Source organism: Ovis canadensis, chromosome 7, assembly GCF_042477335.2.
Source record: "Ovis canadensis isolate MfBH-ARS-UI-01 breed Bighorn chromosome 7, ARS-UI_OviCan_v2, whole genome shotgun sequence".
Taxonomy (NCBI): domain Eukaryota; kingdom Metazoa; phylum Chordata; class Mammalia; order Artiodactyla; family Bovidae; genus Ovis; species Ovis canadensis.
In genome coordinates this window covers 75,276,963-75,296,463 of record NC_091251.1, presented here as the reverse complement: position 1 = coordinate 75,296,463, position 19,501 = coordinate 75,276,963, and the positions used below count along the sequence as shown (strand labels likewise).

At 45.7% G+C, this 19,501-nt stretch overlaps 1 protein-coding gene across 3 annotated transcripts in view; it reads left to right on the top strand.

The window, feature by feature from the left end:
* The window catches only part of SQOR (sulfide quinone oxidoreductase), a 78,465-nt gene continuing 58,964 nt past the window's right edge, over positions 1-19,501 (top strand). The window contains exons 1-2 of one of the 3 annotated variants that reach the window (XM_069596650.1): positions 1-226; positions 5,053-5,210. In XM_069596650.1, coding sequence (XP_069452751.1) covers positions 147-226; positions 5,053-5,210 — 238 coding nt within the window. In that variant the 5' untranslated portion in view covers positions 1-146. Of the gene's footprint in view, positions 227-3,531; positions 5,211-16,480; positions 16,911-19,501 lie in introns of those variants that run through there. The other 2 variants (XM_069596649.1, XM_069596651.1) reach the window with 2 other exon arrangements.

Below are 19,501 nucleotides of genomic sequence, written 5' to 3'. Positions count from 1 at the left end.
CCCTGGAGAAGGAAATGGCAACCCACTCCAGTATTCTTGCCTGGAAAATTCCATGGACAAAGGAACCTGACCGGCTACAGTCACGGGGTTGCAAAGAGTTGGACACGACTGAGCACACAAACGCATGATCTAATTTAATAATAAGGATGCTTTTTAGGAGCTTATGTGTTTCTATGCCTGCTAATCCAGGAATTCAAGGCGGAAGGCAACACTGGCCAGCGCCCGGGTGAGTCCTGCCACTAGCCCATACTTGTTCTCATTGCTTGCTAGCATTTGTTTCGTCCAATTTCTTAGAGAATTCTCATCTCTGGCTGGATCCATAATCCCACATTTGCCTCCAGCTTATTCCCAAGCCTGAAGTTCAGAGCCCCAGATCGGCTGAGTTGCCTTCCCAGCACCATATCCTTACTAGCATTTTATCGATGAGGACATTTTGCAGTTGAGGACAGCTGAGATACACTGAGTCTGAGTAACTGCCCAGATCACACAACCATAGTTGGTGGAGTGAGATTTGATTCTGGGAAAAAGCCAAAGCTACCACATTGCTGGGGAGTTTTCCTGGGCCAGAGACCCTAGGAACAGAGATAGAAATAGGCTTACTTTAGGAGTTTTACTTTAAACCTTCTGATAAAACTATTCCAATCCCAAAGAAAGGGAATGCCAAAGAATGCTCAAACTACTGCACAATTGCACTCATCTCACATGCTAGTAAAGTAATGTTCAAAATTCTCCAAGCCAGGCTTCAGCAATACATGAACCGTGAACTTCCTGATGTTCAAGCTGGTTTTAGAAAAGGCAGAGGAACCAGAGATCAAATTACCAACATCCGCTGGATCATGGAAAAAGCAAGAGAGTTCCAGAAAAACATCTACTTCTGCTTTATTGACTATGCCAAAGCCTTTGACTGTGTGGATCACAATAAACTGGACAATTCTGAAAGAGATGGGAATACCAGACCACCTGACCTGCCTCTTGAGAAATCTGTATGCAGGTCAGGAAGCAACAGTTAGAACTGGACATGGAACAACAGACTGGTTCCAAATAGGAAAAGGAGTGCGTCAAGGCTGTATATTGTCATCCTGCTTATTTAACTTCTATGCAGAGTACATCATGAGAAACGCTGGACTAGAAGAAACACAAGCTGGAATCAAGATTGCTGGGAGAAATCTCAATAACCTCAGATACGCAGATGACACCACCCTTATGGCAGAAAGTGAAGAGGAGCTAAAAAGCCTCTTGATGAAAGTGAAAGAGGAGAGTGAAAAAGTTGGCTTAAAGCTCAACATTCAGAAAATGAAGATCATGGCATCCGGTCCCATCACTTCATGGGATATAGATGGGGAAACAGTGGAAACAGTGTCAGACTTTATTTTTTTGGGCTCCAGAATCACTGCAGATGGTGACTGCAGCTATGAAATTAAAAGACGCTTACTCCTTGAAAGAAAAGTTATGACCAACCTAGATAGTATATTCAAAAGCAGAGAAATTACTTTGCCGACTAAGGTCCATCTAGTCAAGGCTATGGTTTTTCCTGTGGTCATGTATGGATGTGAGAGTTGGACTGTGAAGAAAGCTGAGCGCCGAAGAATTGATGTGTTTGAACTGTGGTGTTGGAGAAGACTCTTAAGAGTCCCTTGGACTGCAAGGAGATCCAACCAGTCCTTAGCCCTGGGATTTCTTTGGAAGGAATGATGCTAAAGCTGAAACTCCAGTGCTTTGGCCACCTATTGCGAAGAGTTGACTCATTGGAAAAGACTTTGATGCTGGGAGGGATTGGGGGCAGGAGGAGAAGGGGACGACAGAGGGTGAGTTGGCTGGATGGCATCACTGACTCAATGGACGTGAGTCTGAGTGAACTTCAGGAGTTGGTGATGGACAGGGAAGCCTGGCGTGCTGCGATTCATGGGGTCGCAAAGAGTCAGACACGAGTGAGCGACTGAACTGAACTGAACTGAATGATAGGGAATCATGTAGACCCACCATTTCATCTGCTAATTTGTTTAATCCAGTCTGATAATATTGGAAGAAATGGAGGAGGCATGGATTTCCTTGTTAGGAGAGAGCCTAGTGGGAAGAATGCACAGAGCTCTTCTTTGGTTTTCCTGCAAGGCAGTTTTAATTCTAGACTGACTGTGAAGCTCCACATTTACTCAATAGATGCAAGCAACAATGAGACTGGACCTGGCTGAGACGTGGCTCGGGACCCTTCCTTTCAGATGCTGGTGCTGCTGGAGTCAACAGAAGAAAGGCAGAGCTGCTCGGAGAAGTGAGCGACTCCAGAAGGGCCAGGGCGTTCCCACTGCAGCTGTTTTTGGACATTTCACTACCACCACCACCTTGAGGAAGCTATCATGGATGTTGCCTTGCTGGGCCTGCATTGCTGGGTCTTCAACCTATTGCCCAGTTTCATTTCTTTGTGCATCTTTATGGCTTTGGGGAAAGAACACAGGATGAGAAGCCAGGTTCTCTCACTGGAGGCTTCCAAGCATTTCATTTCCTGTCAGGGGTAAACATGCAGATAGGAGGTGATCCCTGACTCTTCCAGCATTAACATCGTGAGATACCTTGTATCCCATGGCAGTCAATGAACGTAGGCTTGTGGGCTGTTGTTTTCACTTGATGAGGGTACCAGTCCATCTGCTTGGTACAGTGGCAGCATCTAGGCAAAAGCATTCATCTCAGATGAGATATTTCTAGCCTTTAACTACCTCACAGCCTGGCCTCAGAAGAATCCTAAGGTCTGTGAATTTACCCTTGCACAGTGAGGGAGCTGGGAAGAGATCACTTCTGAATGAAGGCAGAGGATCCTTTTCTGTCTGGATTGCAAGAATAATGGTGAGGAGAGAGGAGGGGAGACACATGTGAGTCACCCTGCCTTTGCAGTCTGTCCTGGAGCTTCTTACTGTATTGATCACTCTCCTCTTCTAAGAGAGGTGTCATTCTGATTGACAGCTTGTGCCCCCTTAGAAGTCAGACCTCTCACTAAAGATGTGCACTGGCATTTAAAGTGGATTTTGTCACATGCACCATAACCTTCATTCTGGGCCCCTGTCGTAACCATGAGACTACATCTCACACACCTCTAACTGGAGGGGCCATAGCTGACCAAGCACTCCAGCCACACTGTTCTGAGGCCCACCTGCATTTGTACCGAGGCACGTTTCCTACAGGCTGCTTCCAGCCAGTGTCCACTCCTGGGAGACGGGGTATCTCTGATGTCAGCTTTGGCTCAGGGACTCCACACTGGCTTGGATGAAGCTCAGTAGTTTAGGATGCTTCCCCCAACCTTATCTCCTTCACTCCAGAAGACAGTCCAGGAAGGAATAAAGTGGTTGAGGAAAGTGGACATGCTGCTGCTGCTGCTGCTGCTGCTAAGTCACTTCAGTTGTGTCTGACTCTGTGAGACCCCATAGACAGCAGCCCACCAGGCTCCCCCGTCCCTGGGATTCTCCAGGCAAGAGCACTGGAGTGGGGTGCCATCACCTTCTCCGGACATGTTGGAAGGGCTCTATTTATGTAAGCCAAAAGACCAGCTAGAGAATGCATCCCATGAGAGGATATACGAGTCCCCAAACCATTGAAATGCACTGATGAGAGGGATACCAGCATCACTAAGAAGTTGTGCAGGCTGGGGATGATGGAAGGAGAAATGGTTACAAACTGAGCTTGTTAGCATCTGCAGGAGTGATATAGGCCAGGAGGTGGCACTTACCTGCCAGAAGTCAGGAGGCCATAATTACCTCACTCTTCAAAATGTAAGGTCAGAGGGCAATCAGTGGGCTTTATCTGCAGAGGGTTATGGAGAAGGCTAATGGGGTGCAGTGTAGATTTGCATCTAGAGGCAAAATGGTTAGCAAGGATGCTGCTTATCATCTCTTAATGGGATGAGCAAACTTTAAAGGTCCAAATAGTATTTTAGGCTTTGCAGGTCACATGCTCTCTGTCACAGCTGCTCAACTCAGCTGTTGTAGCACAAAAGCAGCCTTAAACAATATGTAAACAATTTTAAAGCTGTCTTTCAATAAAACTTTATTTACAAGAACAAGTGGTTGTCTGGATTTAGCCAGTGGAGCTGTATTTGCTAATCTTTTACCTATTAAAAAAAAACAACCCAAACTAAAATTGGATTAAGAGGCTGAGAGCCGTTACTTTAATAAAAAATCATGATCTCATGCTCAGTTCCCAGACTTGAGTCAGTTTTCAGATCTGAAACCCAGTGACCACAGAAGTAGCAGGAGGAGGGATCCTGCAGCACTATTAAAGTGCATACTGTGGCAGTCCTTCCAGACTTTCCTCAAGAGTCTACTCATGGCCATTTAGTCACATGACTATACACTAGTACTATTGGACAAAGGTTTGGAGTTGATGCCAATGTCTACAGACCCAAAAGGTGCATCCTGGCCATCCTGTTGGATTGGGGGGCCTTTGAGGGCTAGGTGAAAAATGAGGTCCTGTATGAAGTCCAGCTTACAGTGGGCCCACATCTACAGATTGAGGCAGGGGTTACCCTATCTTCTCTCACCACTGACCCCTCCAACACCATGGGGGTCAGCTAACAGGCCTACCTGCACTGGGCCCATTGGGCCTGTTGCAACACCATTTCCTGCTCCGGCCCTACTCAATGCTGGCAGCCTCTGTGTCACTCAGTATGTGGGCCAGGAAATATCCCTGGGGAACACAAAGAGGCAGTGTACTCCTTCTTTGAGACATGACTGTCAGATGCAGTGATTTGTCTTCTGCTTTAAAAGGGGCTGTCCCATAATACCCTTGACCACTAGGCTTCTAAAAACATCATTGAAATGGCCTGTTTCTGTCTGTCCATAAGGTTTATTTCCCATCGGAAGCACAAGTATCATACTAAGACCTGGAGCATTCTAGCTTACTCCCCTCGTCCTGTCCCGATAGGGAGGTCATTGGTGTAATGGATCAGTGTGATATTTTCTTGGATGTCAGCACTGCAGAATTCTCAGTCTATAGTATGAAAGAAGGTGGGAGAGTTAGCATAACCCTGAGGCAAACTGTCAGTGAATATTGTCTTTATCCTGCCTACAGATCCTCAACCAGCCCTTCTATCTGGAAGCTTACTGAATGTCTGATCCACAGGAACGGAATCCCATACAGCAGAGCATCCAAGCAGGGGCTGTACTTCAGATGCAGCTGGTGTGGAACCAGGGGCCCTCTGGTTGTGTCATGTACTGCACCACCCAGAGGTAACTGGCCCTGTGGATTTTGGGAGGGCCTTCTCAACTCAACTGGAATGCCAGCTCAGAAGGCACTCTGAAAGGATGGAGTGCTGTCCTTCAGCACATAGTGTATTAAATCGGAGACCTCTGTGGTGCTGTGTCCTCAATAGGAAGAAATCAAGGGTCTGGAGACCAAGAGGTGGAAGCAGGGACGGGCTTGGTTACCGTCATTCTGAAGGACCCACTGTGGAGTTTTGTGCTGCTTTTCCCTGCAGCTCGGCTTTAAATAATTGTAGTTTCTGGTCCCCGAAGAGAACACACTCTTGCCAGGGGCACCATAAACATTCCAGTGATCTATATGGTAAAGCTACTGACAGGACAGTGGGAAATTTCTGTGTCCGGGGAACAGCAGGCAAGAGAGGAGTTGCCGTGCCGGCAGGTCTGACAGACCCTGGTCATCAGGAGGAGGAAGGCTGCTTTCACACAAGGGGAGCGAGAAAATGTGTGTGAGACTTGGGTTCAGGTGGGCACCTCCTGAACCCTTTGCCCCGATTTAACTTTGTGAATAGACATGTGCAGCCACCCAGCCCGAGGAGGGTTTGATTATCAAGCGTTCAGACCCCTCAGGAGTGAAGGTTTGGGTCACATCACCAGGTAAGACACCAGGACCTGCCAAGACGAGAGCTGAGGGCGAAGGAGGTTATAGAGTAGACAGTGGAGGGCAGGAAGGGGAGATGGTGAGAAAAACGTGGCCTTGGGATCAGCTCTGTGCTCTCAGAGGACAGTAATTTACCCCAATACTTCCTCTTTTGAGTTACCCCTCAAGGAAGGAAAGCACACAGGTCCATAGGGGAACTGCTCCCCGCACCTGTGAGGAGAAGTAGCTCTATATGACACGGGTGACTGGTGGACAGGAGACATGGTTCCCAGCCCTTCCAGGGAAGTGCTTGCTGCCCAGATCCTCACTGTGCAACTTCATGGTCTCCCAGTGCTCCCTCATTAGATGAACTCTCCTGTCCTGTTCAAACATGCAGAGAAAAGACACAGATGCAGCAGTGGAAGGATTGCTACCTGCTCCTGGGGTCAGGAAGGCCTCAGATCCTCACATGCTCCGCACCTCCTGAGGTTTTCACTGAATACTGTTTTCCAGGTGCTTATCAAATGTGAGCTGTAAGTTTACTAGATTTCTGACAGTCCTTTGAGGCAGCTTGTTTTAGCTTCCTTGGGCACTTATACTCTTACCTAGGAACCATTCCATGGAACCCAATACACACTTTTGGGAAAAAGACCCTGCTAAGTCCTGGGGACAAACAGATGTAGAAGACATAGTTCCTGCCCTCAGTGGCTTCATGTTTTTTTGTGGAGAGACACAATGTGCCACTATGCATAACTTTGTTAAAGAGGGTAATAATTAACCATGACACCAAGTACCAAAGGAACAGAAACCGGGAACCATGGGGCTCACTGCTGCCACGAAGGCAGGTTTGGGAAGAGATGTCTTGAAGGAACTGTCACTGACAGGGAGCCAGAGGAAGGTGAGTAGGAGGGGCTCTTTTGATTTTGAGGCAGAAGGAACACCCATAAGCATTTATTTGCCCTGAATGATAGATTGAGACCTTCTCCACTCTGCTTCATCACTTGGGAATATCAATTCTACTCTCAGATTCAATTTTATGTCTAAGGGGCACTTTGCAGTGCAGTCTATCTGCCTATACTGTAAATAGCTTTTCTACATCTCTGATCATTCTCATCTTTGAGAAATGAAGTCTACCATTCTGATACTAAAGGACTTCCCTATAGCTCAGATGGTAAAGAATTTGCCTGCAATGCAGGAGACCCAGGTTCAACTTCCGGGTCAGGAAGATCCTCTGGAGAAGGAAATGGCAACCCACTCCAGTGTTCTTGCCTGGGAAATCCCATGGATAGAGGAGCCTGGTGGGCTACAGTCTGTGGGGTCACAAAGAGTTGGACACAATTGAGCGACTAACACTATTACTACTACTATTCTTATCAGTTCAGTTCAGTCACTCAGTTGTGTCTGACTCTTTGAGACCCCATGAACTGCAGCACGCTAGGCCTCCCTGTCCAACACCAACTCCCGGAGCCTACCCAAACTCTCTAGCGAGTCAGTGATGCCATCCAACCATCTCATCCTCTGTCATCCATCCCCTTCTCCTCCTGCCCTCAATCTTTTGCAGCATCAGGGTCTTCAAATGAGTCAGCTCTTTGCATCAGGTGGCCAAAGTATTGGAGTTTCAGCTTCAATATCAGACCTTCCAATGAACACCCAGGACTGATCTCCTTTAGGATGGACTGGTTGGATCTCCCTGCAGTCCAAGGGACTCTCAAGAGTCTTCTCCAACACCACAGTTCAAAAGCATAAATTCTTCTGCGCTCAGCTTGCTTTATAGTCCAACTCTCACATCCATACATGACTACTGGAAAAACCATAGCCTTGACTAGATGGACCTTTGTTGGCAAAGTAATGTCTCTGCTTTTGAATATGCTGTCTAGGTTGGTCATAACTTTCCTTCCAAAGAGTAAGCGTCTTTTAATTTCATGGTTGCAGTCACCATCTACAGTGATTTTGGAGCCCCCCAAAATAAAGTCAGCCACCGTTTCCAATGTTTTCCCCATCTATTTCCCATGAAGTAATGGGACCAGATGCCATGATCTTTGTTTTCTGAATGTTGAGCTTTAAGCCAGCTTTTTCACTCTCCTCTTTCATCAAGAGTCTCTTTAGTTCTTCTTTACTTTCTGCCATAAGGGTGGTGTCATCCGCATATCTGAGGTTATTGATATTTCTCCCAGCAATCTTGATTCCAGCTTGTGCTTCATCCAGCCCAGCATTTCTCATGGTGAACTCCGCTTATAAGTTAAATAAGGAGGGTGACAATATACAGCCTTGACGTACTCCTTTTCCTATTTGGAACCAGTCTGTTGTTCCATGTTTAGTTCTAACTGTTGCTTCCTGACCTGCAAACAGATTTCTCAAGAGGCAGGTCAGGTAGTCTAGTGTTCTTATACTAGGCCCAATACTCATACTATTTCGTTTGTCTTAGAGCAGGCCTGTTGAACTACTTTCTCTTCAACTCCTTATATAATGCCTATCCGAACACTGGATAGCAGTAATACCTATAAAGCTGTAGTTATTTTGGTGACTACCATTCGTTGTTGTTTAGTTGCTAAGCCATGTCTGATTCTTTGCAACCCCATGGACTGCAGTACACTAGGCCTCCCGGTCCTTCCCTCTCTCCCGGAGTTTGCTCAAACTCATGTCCATTGAGTCGACCTCATCCTCTGTTGCCTCCTCCTCCTTTTGCCCTCAATCTTTCCAGCATCAGGTTTTTTTGCAGTGAGTCAGCTCTTTGCATCAGGTGGCTAAAGTACTGAAGCTTCAGCTTCAGCATCAGTCCTTCCAGTGAATATTCAGGGTTGATTTCCTTCCTGAATACTTATTTTATGCCAGATATGGTACCAATCACTTTCTATATATTAACTCTTAATTTTCATAAGTATACTATGAGGTAGGTACTCATAAAAATACCCATTTTACTGATACAGTTAACCAAGGCACACCAACTCATTCTGAGAGTGGTGGTGTATGAAGCCAAAGATAACCTCTGGTCTTCATAGTTCCACATACTCTGAGGGCTTTGTGGCCCAAAAGACATAATGTTTATTCTTCCAGAATATCCTTGAGGTAGGAGGACAGATTTATTCCTATCATATAGATGAGGAAATTCAGGCAAAAGTTTTCCATAACTGAGTTTGAAGCTTAGTTTCTGAGAAAGGCTTGATTCCAGATCCAGTCTTTCTCTTATGTCCTCCATCCCTTTGGATGGAGAGTCTGAGCTTGCCCAAGCCATGCCTTCATTCTCCAGCACGCTAATGTACATGTATTTGGCAGAAGTCTTTGTTGCTCTAGGGCAGAGTGTTTTTACTATCACACCACCTTGCTTATATAAGTATAAAACTATATAATAAGATCTAATATTTACAGGGCCTAGAGTTGACATTTTCCTTTTCCCTTTTGGGAACCTAGTTTTCAATCCCTTTTCTGGTCTGGGGGAAATACTCATCATAAAAGTCCAGGTGGAAGTCAGAAGGCCCATGTATGCTCTCTCCTTCCTCTGCCAGCTGGCCTATGACATAGATTTGGTCAGTGGACACTCCCATGAGGACTTGAATTCTCATTCCCTTTATATTTGTGTCACTCACTCTAGAGTGAATTGTGAAGGCAGTGGGAGTATTCAAGGGGCAGCCTGGCTGTTCCTGATGAAAGATGGCATTGTGTTTTCTGCTTTTTGATTTTGTAGAAGTTCAGTGATTCCTGTGCACATTTCCTGCCATTATTACTTTGTCATTTTGATAGTTCTGTGAACCCCTGAGAGCCTTTATACATCCTCTGCATAAGTTATCCAGAGCTGTTTCTTGCCTACAGCCAAGAGTGCTGATTAAGAGTCCTTTGTAGCTTGGGAAGCACCTCCATGTGCACTAGTGCTTCTAGTCTGAAAAACAACTTCATCTTCTCTGTAACAGATAAGGAAACTCTAGTCACCCTGTAGCCGGATAACAGTTTTAGTTCTTATTTGACATGCAGCATGGCTGTGAGGAAAATGGTACATTTGTGAGGAGTTAGTCTGCCTTGAAAAAGAAAAGCCTTGTATGGTACACAGTCATCATGCTCTGTGTGACTGCCTACCCCGCTCCAGTTCTGAGAATACAGTGGTCTAGCAGGATGAACACTCTGGGTTCCTACAGTAGGAACTCACCCCCAGCTCCCATTCCCACATGACTGCTCCCCGTCAGCTGGGCTGCTCTCTCAGCTAGGGAGCTTAGGGAGGGTTTGCTGGGCCCGAGGCCTGAAGCTGCTTCTCTAGCTACTCACCAAGGGAAGAATTTGCTACCCGGAAGGGACGAGATGGGGCTTGTGGATCCAGCAAAGCAGAGGGTACTATTTTAAGCTGCATGCCTGCAGAAACAGCCCCTTCACAATGCCTTTCCTCCTGCGCCTTCCCTTTCCTATGCTCCAGGGAGTGCATGTCTCTGTTCTATTCCCCTCGCCTGCCCATCCATTCCTGTTGCCGGCCCTTCCTGCTCACGAGCCTGTGTATCTTCCCAGAGCCCTGTCAGCTTACTACTCCTTCTCCTGGATGTTCTTGAATTGGAGTGTGTTCCTCTTAGTGCCAGCCCCAACTGTCACTGCCTATCACATCCTCTTCCCACCCTTCCACAGTGCGTCTCCTAGTTTCCCAGCTTCCAAAGTGCACTCTCACTACTTTGCAAGTCCCACAGGGATAGGAACCGAGTCTGAGTTTTTCAGCAGTGTGTGGCCAGGCAGTAGGCACAGGGTTTGCTTGTGTAGCAGAGAGGGACCAAAGGATCGTTCATCCGGTGAAAGAATAACAGAGTGAGTGAGTGAAGTCTCAGCCCCTTCCTGGCTGTCTGATGTTCTAGTCCTGGCTCTTCTTCAAAGGATAAAGAGAGGTCTTGGGTAAGATAATAGGATAAATATAGGTAGAAGTATCCAGCATGTGGAGTCTTCTCAGGACATCTTTTTAAAGTCTGAATTTGACCCCATACCCAGCAACCTCAAACCATGCACAAACAGCACATCTCTTGTAGTTCTTTCCTATCTGCATCCTTCCCATCTAAACCAAGGCTGCTTTTTTATGGTTCAAACCAGGGCTGCTGCTCCTTTTCTTTTTAATTTTAAAATTTTATATTGGAGTATAGTTGATTTCTGGAGTAGGAAATGGCAACCCACTTTAGTATTCTGGCCTGGAAAATTGCACAGACAGAGGAGCCTGGCAGGCTGCAGTCCATGGGGTCGCAAAGAGTTGACATGACTGAGGGACTGAGCATGCACATAGCTGAATTACAATGTTGTGTTCGTTTCAGGCAGCAGTTGAGTGATTTAGTCATACATATATCCATTTTCCCCCCAGATTCCTTTCTGAAACTCTAATCAGAATACCGAGTAGAGTTCCCTATGCTATACCGTAGGTCTGTGTTGACTATCTAGTTCATACATATTAGTGTCTGTTTACCAATTCCAAACTCATAATTTATCCCTAATTTAACTCCTAATTTATTCCACTTTGGTAATCATAAATTTGTTTCCATAGTCTGTGAGTCTGTTTTGTAAATAAGTTCATCTGTATCATTTTTTTTTAGATTCTACACATAACTGATATCATATGATATTTTTCTTTCTCTGACTTACTTCTCTTAGTATGATAATCTCTAGGTCCATCAGTGTAGCTGCAAATGGCATTATTTCATGCTTTTCATGTGCAAAAGCTTTTAAGTTTAATTAAGTCTTATTTGCTATTTCTGTTTTTATTTTCATTAGAAGGTGGATCCAAAAAGATACTGCTGCAATTTATGTCAAAGAGTGTTCTCCTTATGTTTTTATCTTAAGAGCTTTATAGTTATCTGGCCTTACATTGAGGTCTTTAATCCATTTTGAGTTTATTTTTGTATATGGTGTTAGAGAATGTTCTAATGTCATTCAAATGGTGAGACTAGGAGGTGAGGTAGGGCATTTTGGAAACACTCAAGGACATTTTTGTCAAGATGACTGGGAAATAATCTATTGGCATTTAGAGAGTGGGAGCCAGGAATGCCAGTCTCCTGTGCTGTGTGGATAGTTCCACACACAGCTAATTGTCTTGCATGATTTCTGGTGTTCCCTCTTGCCCTAACATTAAGTATGAAAAAAAAAAAAAAAGAAAAAGAAAGGTGGTTTGACTGTAACACAGAGAAAAGGCAGAACCGAGGTACCAGTGGAGTTGGTGCCTGTAATCCTGGCCTTCCTGCAGCTGAGACTGCAGCCCCAGAGAGCCCCCTAGTGGCAGGGGAGGCAGACACAGGACTTGGGCTTCCTTGCCCATGGCAGTGCCTGCAGCACAAGAAGCTGGGCTGCAGTGGCAGTTGTACATGGGACACCGGCCCACTAGCTGCTGAGGTGCCACTGGCTCCAGCCCCCTGGTCCACCACCTGCGAACCTGACACCACCACATGGCAGACGCACCTGCCCATCCCCGGCCTGCTCCCACTGTCCGCCCCTCGGTGGTGATGGAGCCTGTGATTCAGGGGATCCTGGGTGAAACAGAGGAGCCTAGTGTCCTGGTGCACAGGCAGCCACACCAGCAACACTGACCCCAGAGGAACAGGTGTGATAAGGAGGGCATAGGGCCACATCTCTGACGGAAGTGGTAGAGAGTGCAAAGTACTGATTCTTGAATATAATGTATCAGAAGCAGTGCATGGAAAAGAAACCAAAAACTTATGCTGTAGTGCCACCTACAGGAAAACAAAAGAAACGGCTTTAATTTCTAATCTGTTGAATTGTTAGAATCCGGCAGAAAGGTGTTGGCTACTTCAGGAATCCCCAACCCTCAGTACTGGTCCATAGCCTCTTAGGAGGTGAGCAGTGGATGTGAGCAGTGGGCAAGCGAGTAAAGCTTCATCTGTATTTACAGCTGCAGGAAAACAAGTTCACCGATTCTGCATTATGGTGAGCTATATAATTATTTCATGATACATCACAATGTAATAATAGAAATAAAAGGTGGCAAAGTGGTATAAAAAGTCTGCCTGTCAATGCAAGAGATTCAGGTTTGATCTCTGGGTCAGGAAGATCCCTGGGAGTAGGAAATGGCATCCCACTCCAGTATTCTTGCCTGGAAGATTATATAGACAGTGGAGCCCAGCAGGCTACCGTCCACAGGGTTGCAGAGTTGGACATGACTGAGTGATTGAGCACACACACACAAAGTGCACAGTAAATGTATGTAATGTGCTTGAATCATCCTGAAACCATTCCCCGCCCCCCTGGTCAATGGAAAATGATCTGTGGAACTGGCCCCTAATGCCAAAAAGGTTGGGGACCACTGGGCTACTTCAAATGCACTGGCAGAAGAACTATGCATCAAGCACCATAAAGAACCACAGTAACAACATACCACAAATTGAAAATGACAGTTCTCCAGAAACCAAACTTAATGTCATAGAATATTGCAGTCACACTGGTAAAGAATTCAGAGTAGCTCTCGTGAAGAAACTCAGTGAGCTAAAAGAAAACTCAGGCAGTTCAATGAGCTTACTAATAAAATTAATGAACAGAAGGAGTATTTCACCTTAAACAGTGTGAAAGTGAAGTCGCTCAGTCGCGTCCGACTCTTTGCGACCCCGTGGACTGTAGCCCACCAGGCTCCTGTGTCCATGGGATTCTCCAGGCAAGAATACTGGAGTGGGTTGCCATTTCCTTCTCCAGGGGATCTTCCCAACCCAGGGATCAAACCCAGGTCTCCTGCATTGCAGGCAGACACTTTAACCTCTGAGCCACCAACTTTAAAAAAAAGAACCAGACAAATTTTGGAGCTGAATAACTCAATAAATGAGAGAAAGAATGTATTAGAGAAAGCATCGGAAATAGAGCAGACCATATGAAAGAAAGAATTAGTGAGCTTGAGGACAAATCTAGAAATGATACAACTGGAAGAGGAAAGAGGAATGAGATATTTAAAAATGAGGAAATTCTGTGAGAGTTATCTGACTCTTTTAGGAAGTGTGACATTAGGGTAATGACTATCTCAGAAAGAAAAGCTTGAGAAGGGAGCGGAGAATTTAAATAATACCTGAGAATTTCCCAAACCTGGGAAAGGAACTGGATATACAAGTCTGTGAAGCCAAGAGAGCATCCAATACACATGCCAAAAGACCTTCTTCAAGACACATTAAGACTGTCAAAAGTCGATGACAAAGAATGAATTTTAGAGGTTTCCCTGGTGACTCACTGGTAAAGAATCCACCTGCCAATGCAAGAGACATGGGTTTGATCCCTGGTCTGGGAAGATCCCACATGGATCAACAAAGCCTGTGCACTACAACTACGAAAGCCTGGTGGTCTAGAGCCCGTGCTCCACCACAAAAAACAACTGCAATGAGAAGCCCATGTACCACAATGGAGAGTAGTGCCTGCAATTAGAGAAAGCACACTGGCAGCAACAAAGACCTAGCACAGCCAAAAATAAATTATTTTTTTTAAAATAATGAATTTTAAAGGCAACTAGGGAAAAAAGGATGGTAACATACAAAGGAACCCCTATTAAGCTTTCAGCAGATTTCTCAGCAGAAACCCTGCAGGCCAGGAGGAAGTGGAATGACATTCTTAAAATATTGAGAGATTAAAAACTGTTGCCCAAGAATACTCTATCCAGTAAAATTATCATTCCATATAAAGGAGAAATAAACACTTTCTCAAGCAAACAAAAACTGAGGGAGTTCATCACCACTACACTTCCTTATAAGAAGCCTTGTAAGGAGCTCTTCTACCAGAAAACAGAAAGGCAAAATACATAAAACTTTGAGCAAGGTGATACATAGAACCAGAAAATTGCAACTCTCAATAAGATTAGATTTTAAACACTATTATAGCATAAAGGTTAAGGAGGAGAGCAGAAAAAAAACTAGTGTATACTTCAACTTTGTAACAATGTAAAGAGATAATGTGAGACAACAGAAACAAAAAGAAGGGGAAGGAAAAGGAAGAAGCCTATATAGGTAAATAAAGATAAGATACTACCAGCAGAAGGATTATTTTACCTATGAGACATTTTATATAAACCTCATGGTGACCACAAAACAAAAATCTAGAGCAGAGACATGAAACATTAAAAAAAAAGAAAGAGGAAACTGACAAAAATATCACAGAAAAACACCAAAACTAAAATAGCAGACAGAAACAAAAGGAAAAGGAACAATGGAGATGTAGAGTAACCAGAAAATAAAGGATAAAATGGCAAAATTAAGTCCTCATTTAACAATAATCATCCTAAATGTAAATGGATTGAATTCACACATTGAAAGACACAGAGTGTTGGATGGATTAAAAAATTAGACAGATGGAAACAATTTTTGTTGATAAGTGTGCTGTAGGGTATACAGGGACAGAAGTGGAACACATAATATAAACTAGTGTTCAGTCGCTCAGTCGTGTCCGACTCTTTGCGACCCCGTGAATCGCAGCATGCCAGGCCTCCCTGTCCATCACCAACTGGAGTTCACTCAAACTGACGTCCATCGAGTCGGTGATGCCATCCAGCCATCTCATCCTCTGTCATGCCCTTCTCCTCCTGCCCCCAGTCCCTCCCAGCATCAGAGTCTTTTCCAATGAGTCAACTCTTCGCATGAGGTGGCCAGAGTACTGGAGCTTAAGCTTTAGCATCATTCCTTCCAAAGAAATCCCAGGGCTGATCTCCTTTAGAATGGACTGGTTGGATCTCCTTGCAGTCCAAGGGACTCTCAAAAGTCTTCTCTAGCACCACAGTTCTAAAGCATCAATTCTTTGGTGCTCAGCTTTCTTCACAGTCCAACTCTCACATCCATACATGACCACAGGAAAAACCATAGCCTTGACTAGATGGACCTTTGTTGGCAAAGTAATATCTCTGCTTTTGAATATGCTATCTAGGTTGGTCATAACTTTTCTTCCAAGGAGTAAGCGTCTTTTAATTTCATGGCTGCAATCACCATCTGCAGTGACTTTGGAGCCCCCCCAAAATAAAGTCTGACACTGTTTCTACTCTTTCCCCATCCATTTCCCATGAAGTGATGGGACCAGATGTCATAAACCAGGGTTACCTCAATAGATAAACCTAACAAGACAAAACCAGAGGGAGGGGCTCAGAAGTTCAACGTTATTAGGCTCCTACTTCTCTGTGATTGCGTCAATTTTTGGTTTGCTAGGATTTCACCTTAAAAAGTTGGTTGAAACAAGAAATTCAAAAGAGATTAATCAAAATTCACAGAATGAAATGTAAAAGAAATAAACTTTCAAGGCACTTTTTAAAGGCAAGTTTGTTAACTCACATCTGAAATTATTAAAGCTTAAAACTGCAGTAAGACTTCTGGACATCCTATATGTTATAAAAAGGGGTTCTAGATCTGACGTAGTGGAGAACTACTCACCTGCGTTTCACACCTACTTAAAGCAGCCAATTGAAAATGTCCATTCATGAAAGTAGGACCCAACGTTGCGTGGAGATTAGTGTCTGAAAGCTTGCTCACCGTGACCTCCATCCTAGGGTTGAGAGTGCTGCCCTGGCGCTTGCTTACCAAGGCAAGTTTGGGGGCTTCTCTGGGCCTCGGTTACCTTTTACGTGTGAAAGAAGAGCGGGAAAGCGGTCTCTCTGGACAGCCCTGGGGACCAGATGAGAAGCACAGGGCTCACTGGAGGACCCGACACAAACCGCCAGGCCTCTATCCACAGACCCGCCTTCACCTTTGTCCCTCCCAGTTACGCAACAGTGTAGGCACACGGGATGGGGAGGGGGGGGCGACAGGTGGCCTCCGTGCCCTCCTCTGAGGCACCAAGGGGTCCCAGCTGCACCGCACAGTGCACTGGCGGGTAGGGGCGAGTCTGCCCTGCCGGCAGTGCCCCTGACCCGCCTGACCCGCGCCCCCGGCTGTCCCCCGTGCGCGCTGGAAACCCGGGTGTAGCCTGCACTTGGCCTTGGTTCCCCGGGCTGTGGCGCCGGGCGGGGCAGCTGTGGGACCTTTCCGGAACTTTCCCGGGGAGCGGGGGGAGGCTCGCTCTCCCCGCCTCCAGCCTCCGCCCGGGGACCGCACGGGCCCCAGCAGAGGCCGCGAGCCCTCGCAGGAAGCGGCAGCTTTTACTGCGCCAACGCTGTGGCCCGAGGCTCCGCGCACCTCTGGGTAAGAGGCATCCCGCGGCCGCTATCAGGCACTTGGCGAGGGAAAAGGGACCCGGCGGGGAGAGAGGTCACGCCTAAAGCCGATTGTTAACCCAGCTCTGTCCCGCATCTGGGACAGCGCGGCCCCAGTGCATCGCGTTCCATGCCGCTTCACTTTTTTTCTCCACCCGCCGCATCCGCAGCTCTTGCAGCCCCTGCTGGAACCCGGGTCTTGTGACGTCCTGGGGTCGTGGAGCTGCTGCCCTGCGAGGGGAGGTTAAAAACCAATGTATCCGTGGTCTTGTGAATGGGAATTTCTTGGTGCCCTGGTGTGTAGGAATTTCTGGCATCTTCCACTTGTTGACTGTGTCACTCCGGCGTGGTCCCAGCGCGCAAGGGGCTCTCAACCCCCCGGGGTAGGAGGTGACGTCTGCTGGTCTGCCCAGAGTGGGGCCCGTTTATCCACACAGCCTGTGGGAGGGAGGGGCGGGGGCTCAAGACGTATCCTTCAGCTATGGCTGGAACCAGCCATGGAGAGCATTTAGGGCCTGTGCTAAACAGGAACTGGTGGAAAGGGTTCTCTGGTGAAATTGGGGTGCTTTCCTTTCTCTTCGTTTCTCTCTTTTAATAATAAAAATCCCAACCTAGCCTCTTACTCAAAGACACAGGGAGCAGAGCTCTGGATTTGCCTGGGCTGCCCATTGCTGTGGTGTAGGGGTCTGACCCATTTTTGTGCCATGTACCGCTTTGGCAGTTTTGGGGAGACTAAGGACCACTTTTAGGTTCAGTGCTTTTGAAGGTGTAAAATAAAAGGCAGAGTGTTATAAGGGAAACCTATTCCAAATCACTTGTCCAAATATTAAGAGAATTGATGTAGTAGTATATATGCCTTTAAAAAATAATGCATTAAGTAACATCATCTAGCAGTGGATCTAATAGCTATCATAATTTTGAAATAGTAAAAAATAATATTTCAAGATTTGGGTAATGCCTGTAATATAAGAAAATATCTGTGATTTCTGTTGATGATAAAGTCATAGGTACTGCATATATCTGCTGGGGTTTGTTGCCTGAGAAGAATGAAGTGTTTGTTACTCAGTTGTGTTAGATTCTTTGTGACCCCATGGACTGTAGCCTGCCTGGCTCCTCTGTTCATGGGATTCTCCAGGCAAGAATGCTGGTAACTATTCCCTTCTCCAGGGGATCGTCCCCACCGAGGGATCAAACCCAGGTCTTCTGCATTGCAGGTAGATTCTTTATCATCTGAGCCACTATTTAAAATGGAAGAAAGTGCTAAATTTTAGTTAGAGATTAGTGGAGATGAAGATGTAAATGTTTATTTTCTATGCAAGTTCCTGGTTAAGTGGAAGGTACTGCCCAGGAAGTCAGGTCACATGACTTCTGCTCTTGATGCTTTCACTGACTAGCAGCATGAGCTTGTCTTTTGGACTTCTTTTCACCTTGACTTCTTCACTGTACCGTGGAGATAATCATACCTTCCCCTTCATTTAAGGTGTCCAGTGCTATACCTGGCACAAAGCAGTGAAATAAGTACTGTTTACTAGAACTTGTGTCCCTCTCTGGACCCCAAGCCATTGCCATTATGTCCCCAGTCCTGGTACATAGAATGTGGTGGTGGTTCAGTCACTGAGTCCAGTCCCACTCTTGCCATCTTATGGAATGTAGCCCTCCAGGCTTTTCTGTCCATAGGATTTCCCAGGCAAGATTACTGGTATGGGTAGCCGTTTCCTTCTCCAGAAATTCGTCAATAAATATTTTTTGAATGAATAAATACATTGGAAATTATTGCTTGTAACTACAACTAAAACACTCAGAATTTATCCAGGGGACAGCTGGTGGTTTGTGAAATGACTCCGCTTAAAATAATCTGGGGTTTCTTTTTCCTAGTGGCTGAACACATCTGGAGCTCGAATGCTTGAAATGTCAGTCAGGGCCCTTGGGTCTATGTGGGTCTTTGTGACTAGTGTTCTGCCAGAGAAAATGAAACTTGATGTTTATAGGAAGCTAGAACTCTTTTGCAGAACAGTTTCTCCTCCATCTTACCTGTGTCTAGGCTCGTTAATTTGATGTGATGTAACACAGGAAGTTGTCTTATAGGGAGTGGAGCCTGACCCATGATGAGGCATTTCTGGGCCCAGTGGCACATTTCTCTTCCCTCTTTTCTTTTCACCTTCCCCCGCCCCATTGCACATTGCATAACTCCTCTATGACCCTTAAAGATTTGGTAAGTAGGAGCAGTAGATGGAAGTTGCTACAGGCTGGCCAGATTAGACCTAAAGCCAGCTAGCTGCTTCTTAGTGCCCAGCCTTAAAAGTCTATGTAATCCAATAAATGTGGATGTTAATAGGAAGAAGAAAATCAGACTCAGCCAGGGACCCCTGTGATTTACTTTGTAAAATTGCTAAGTTGGGGCGGAAAGATGGGGAGAGAACTTTGTAAAGAACAGTAAATTTAGAGCACACTGGGGCTTTCTATGGCCACAACTTAGGAAGGGGCAAATACTGATATTATGAACTGAATTGCATCCCCTCAAAAATTCGTATGTCGAAATCCTAATCCCTGTATCTTAGAATCTGACTGTTCAGAGAGAGG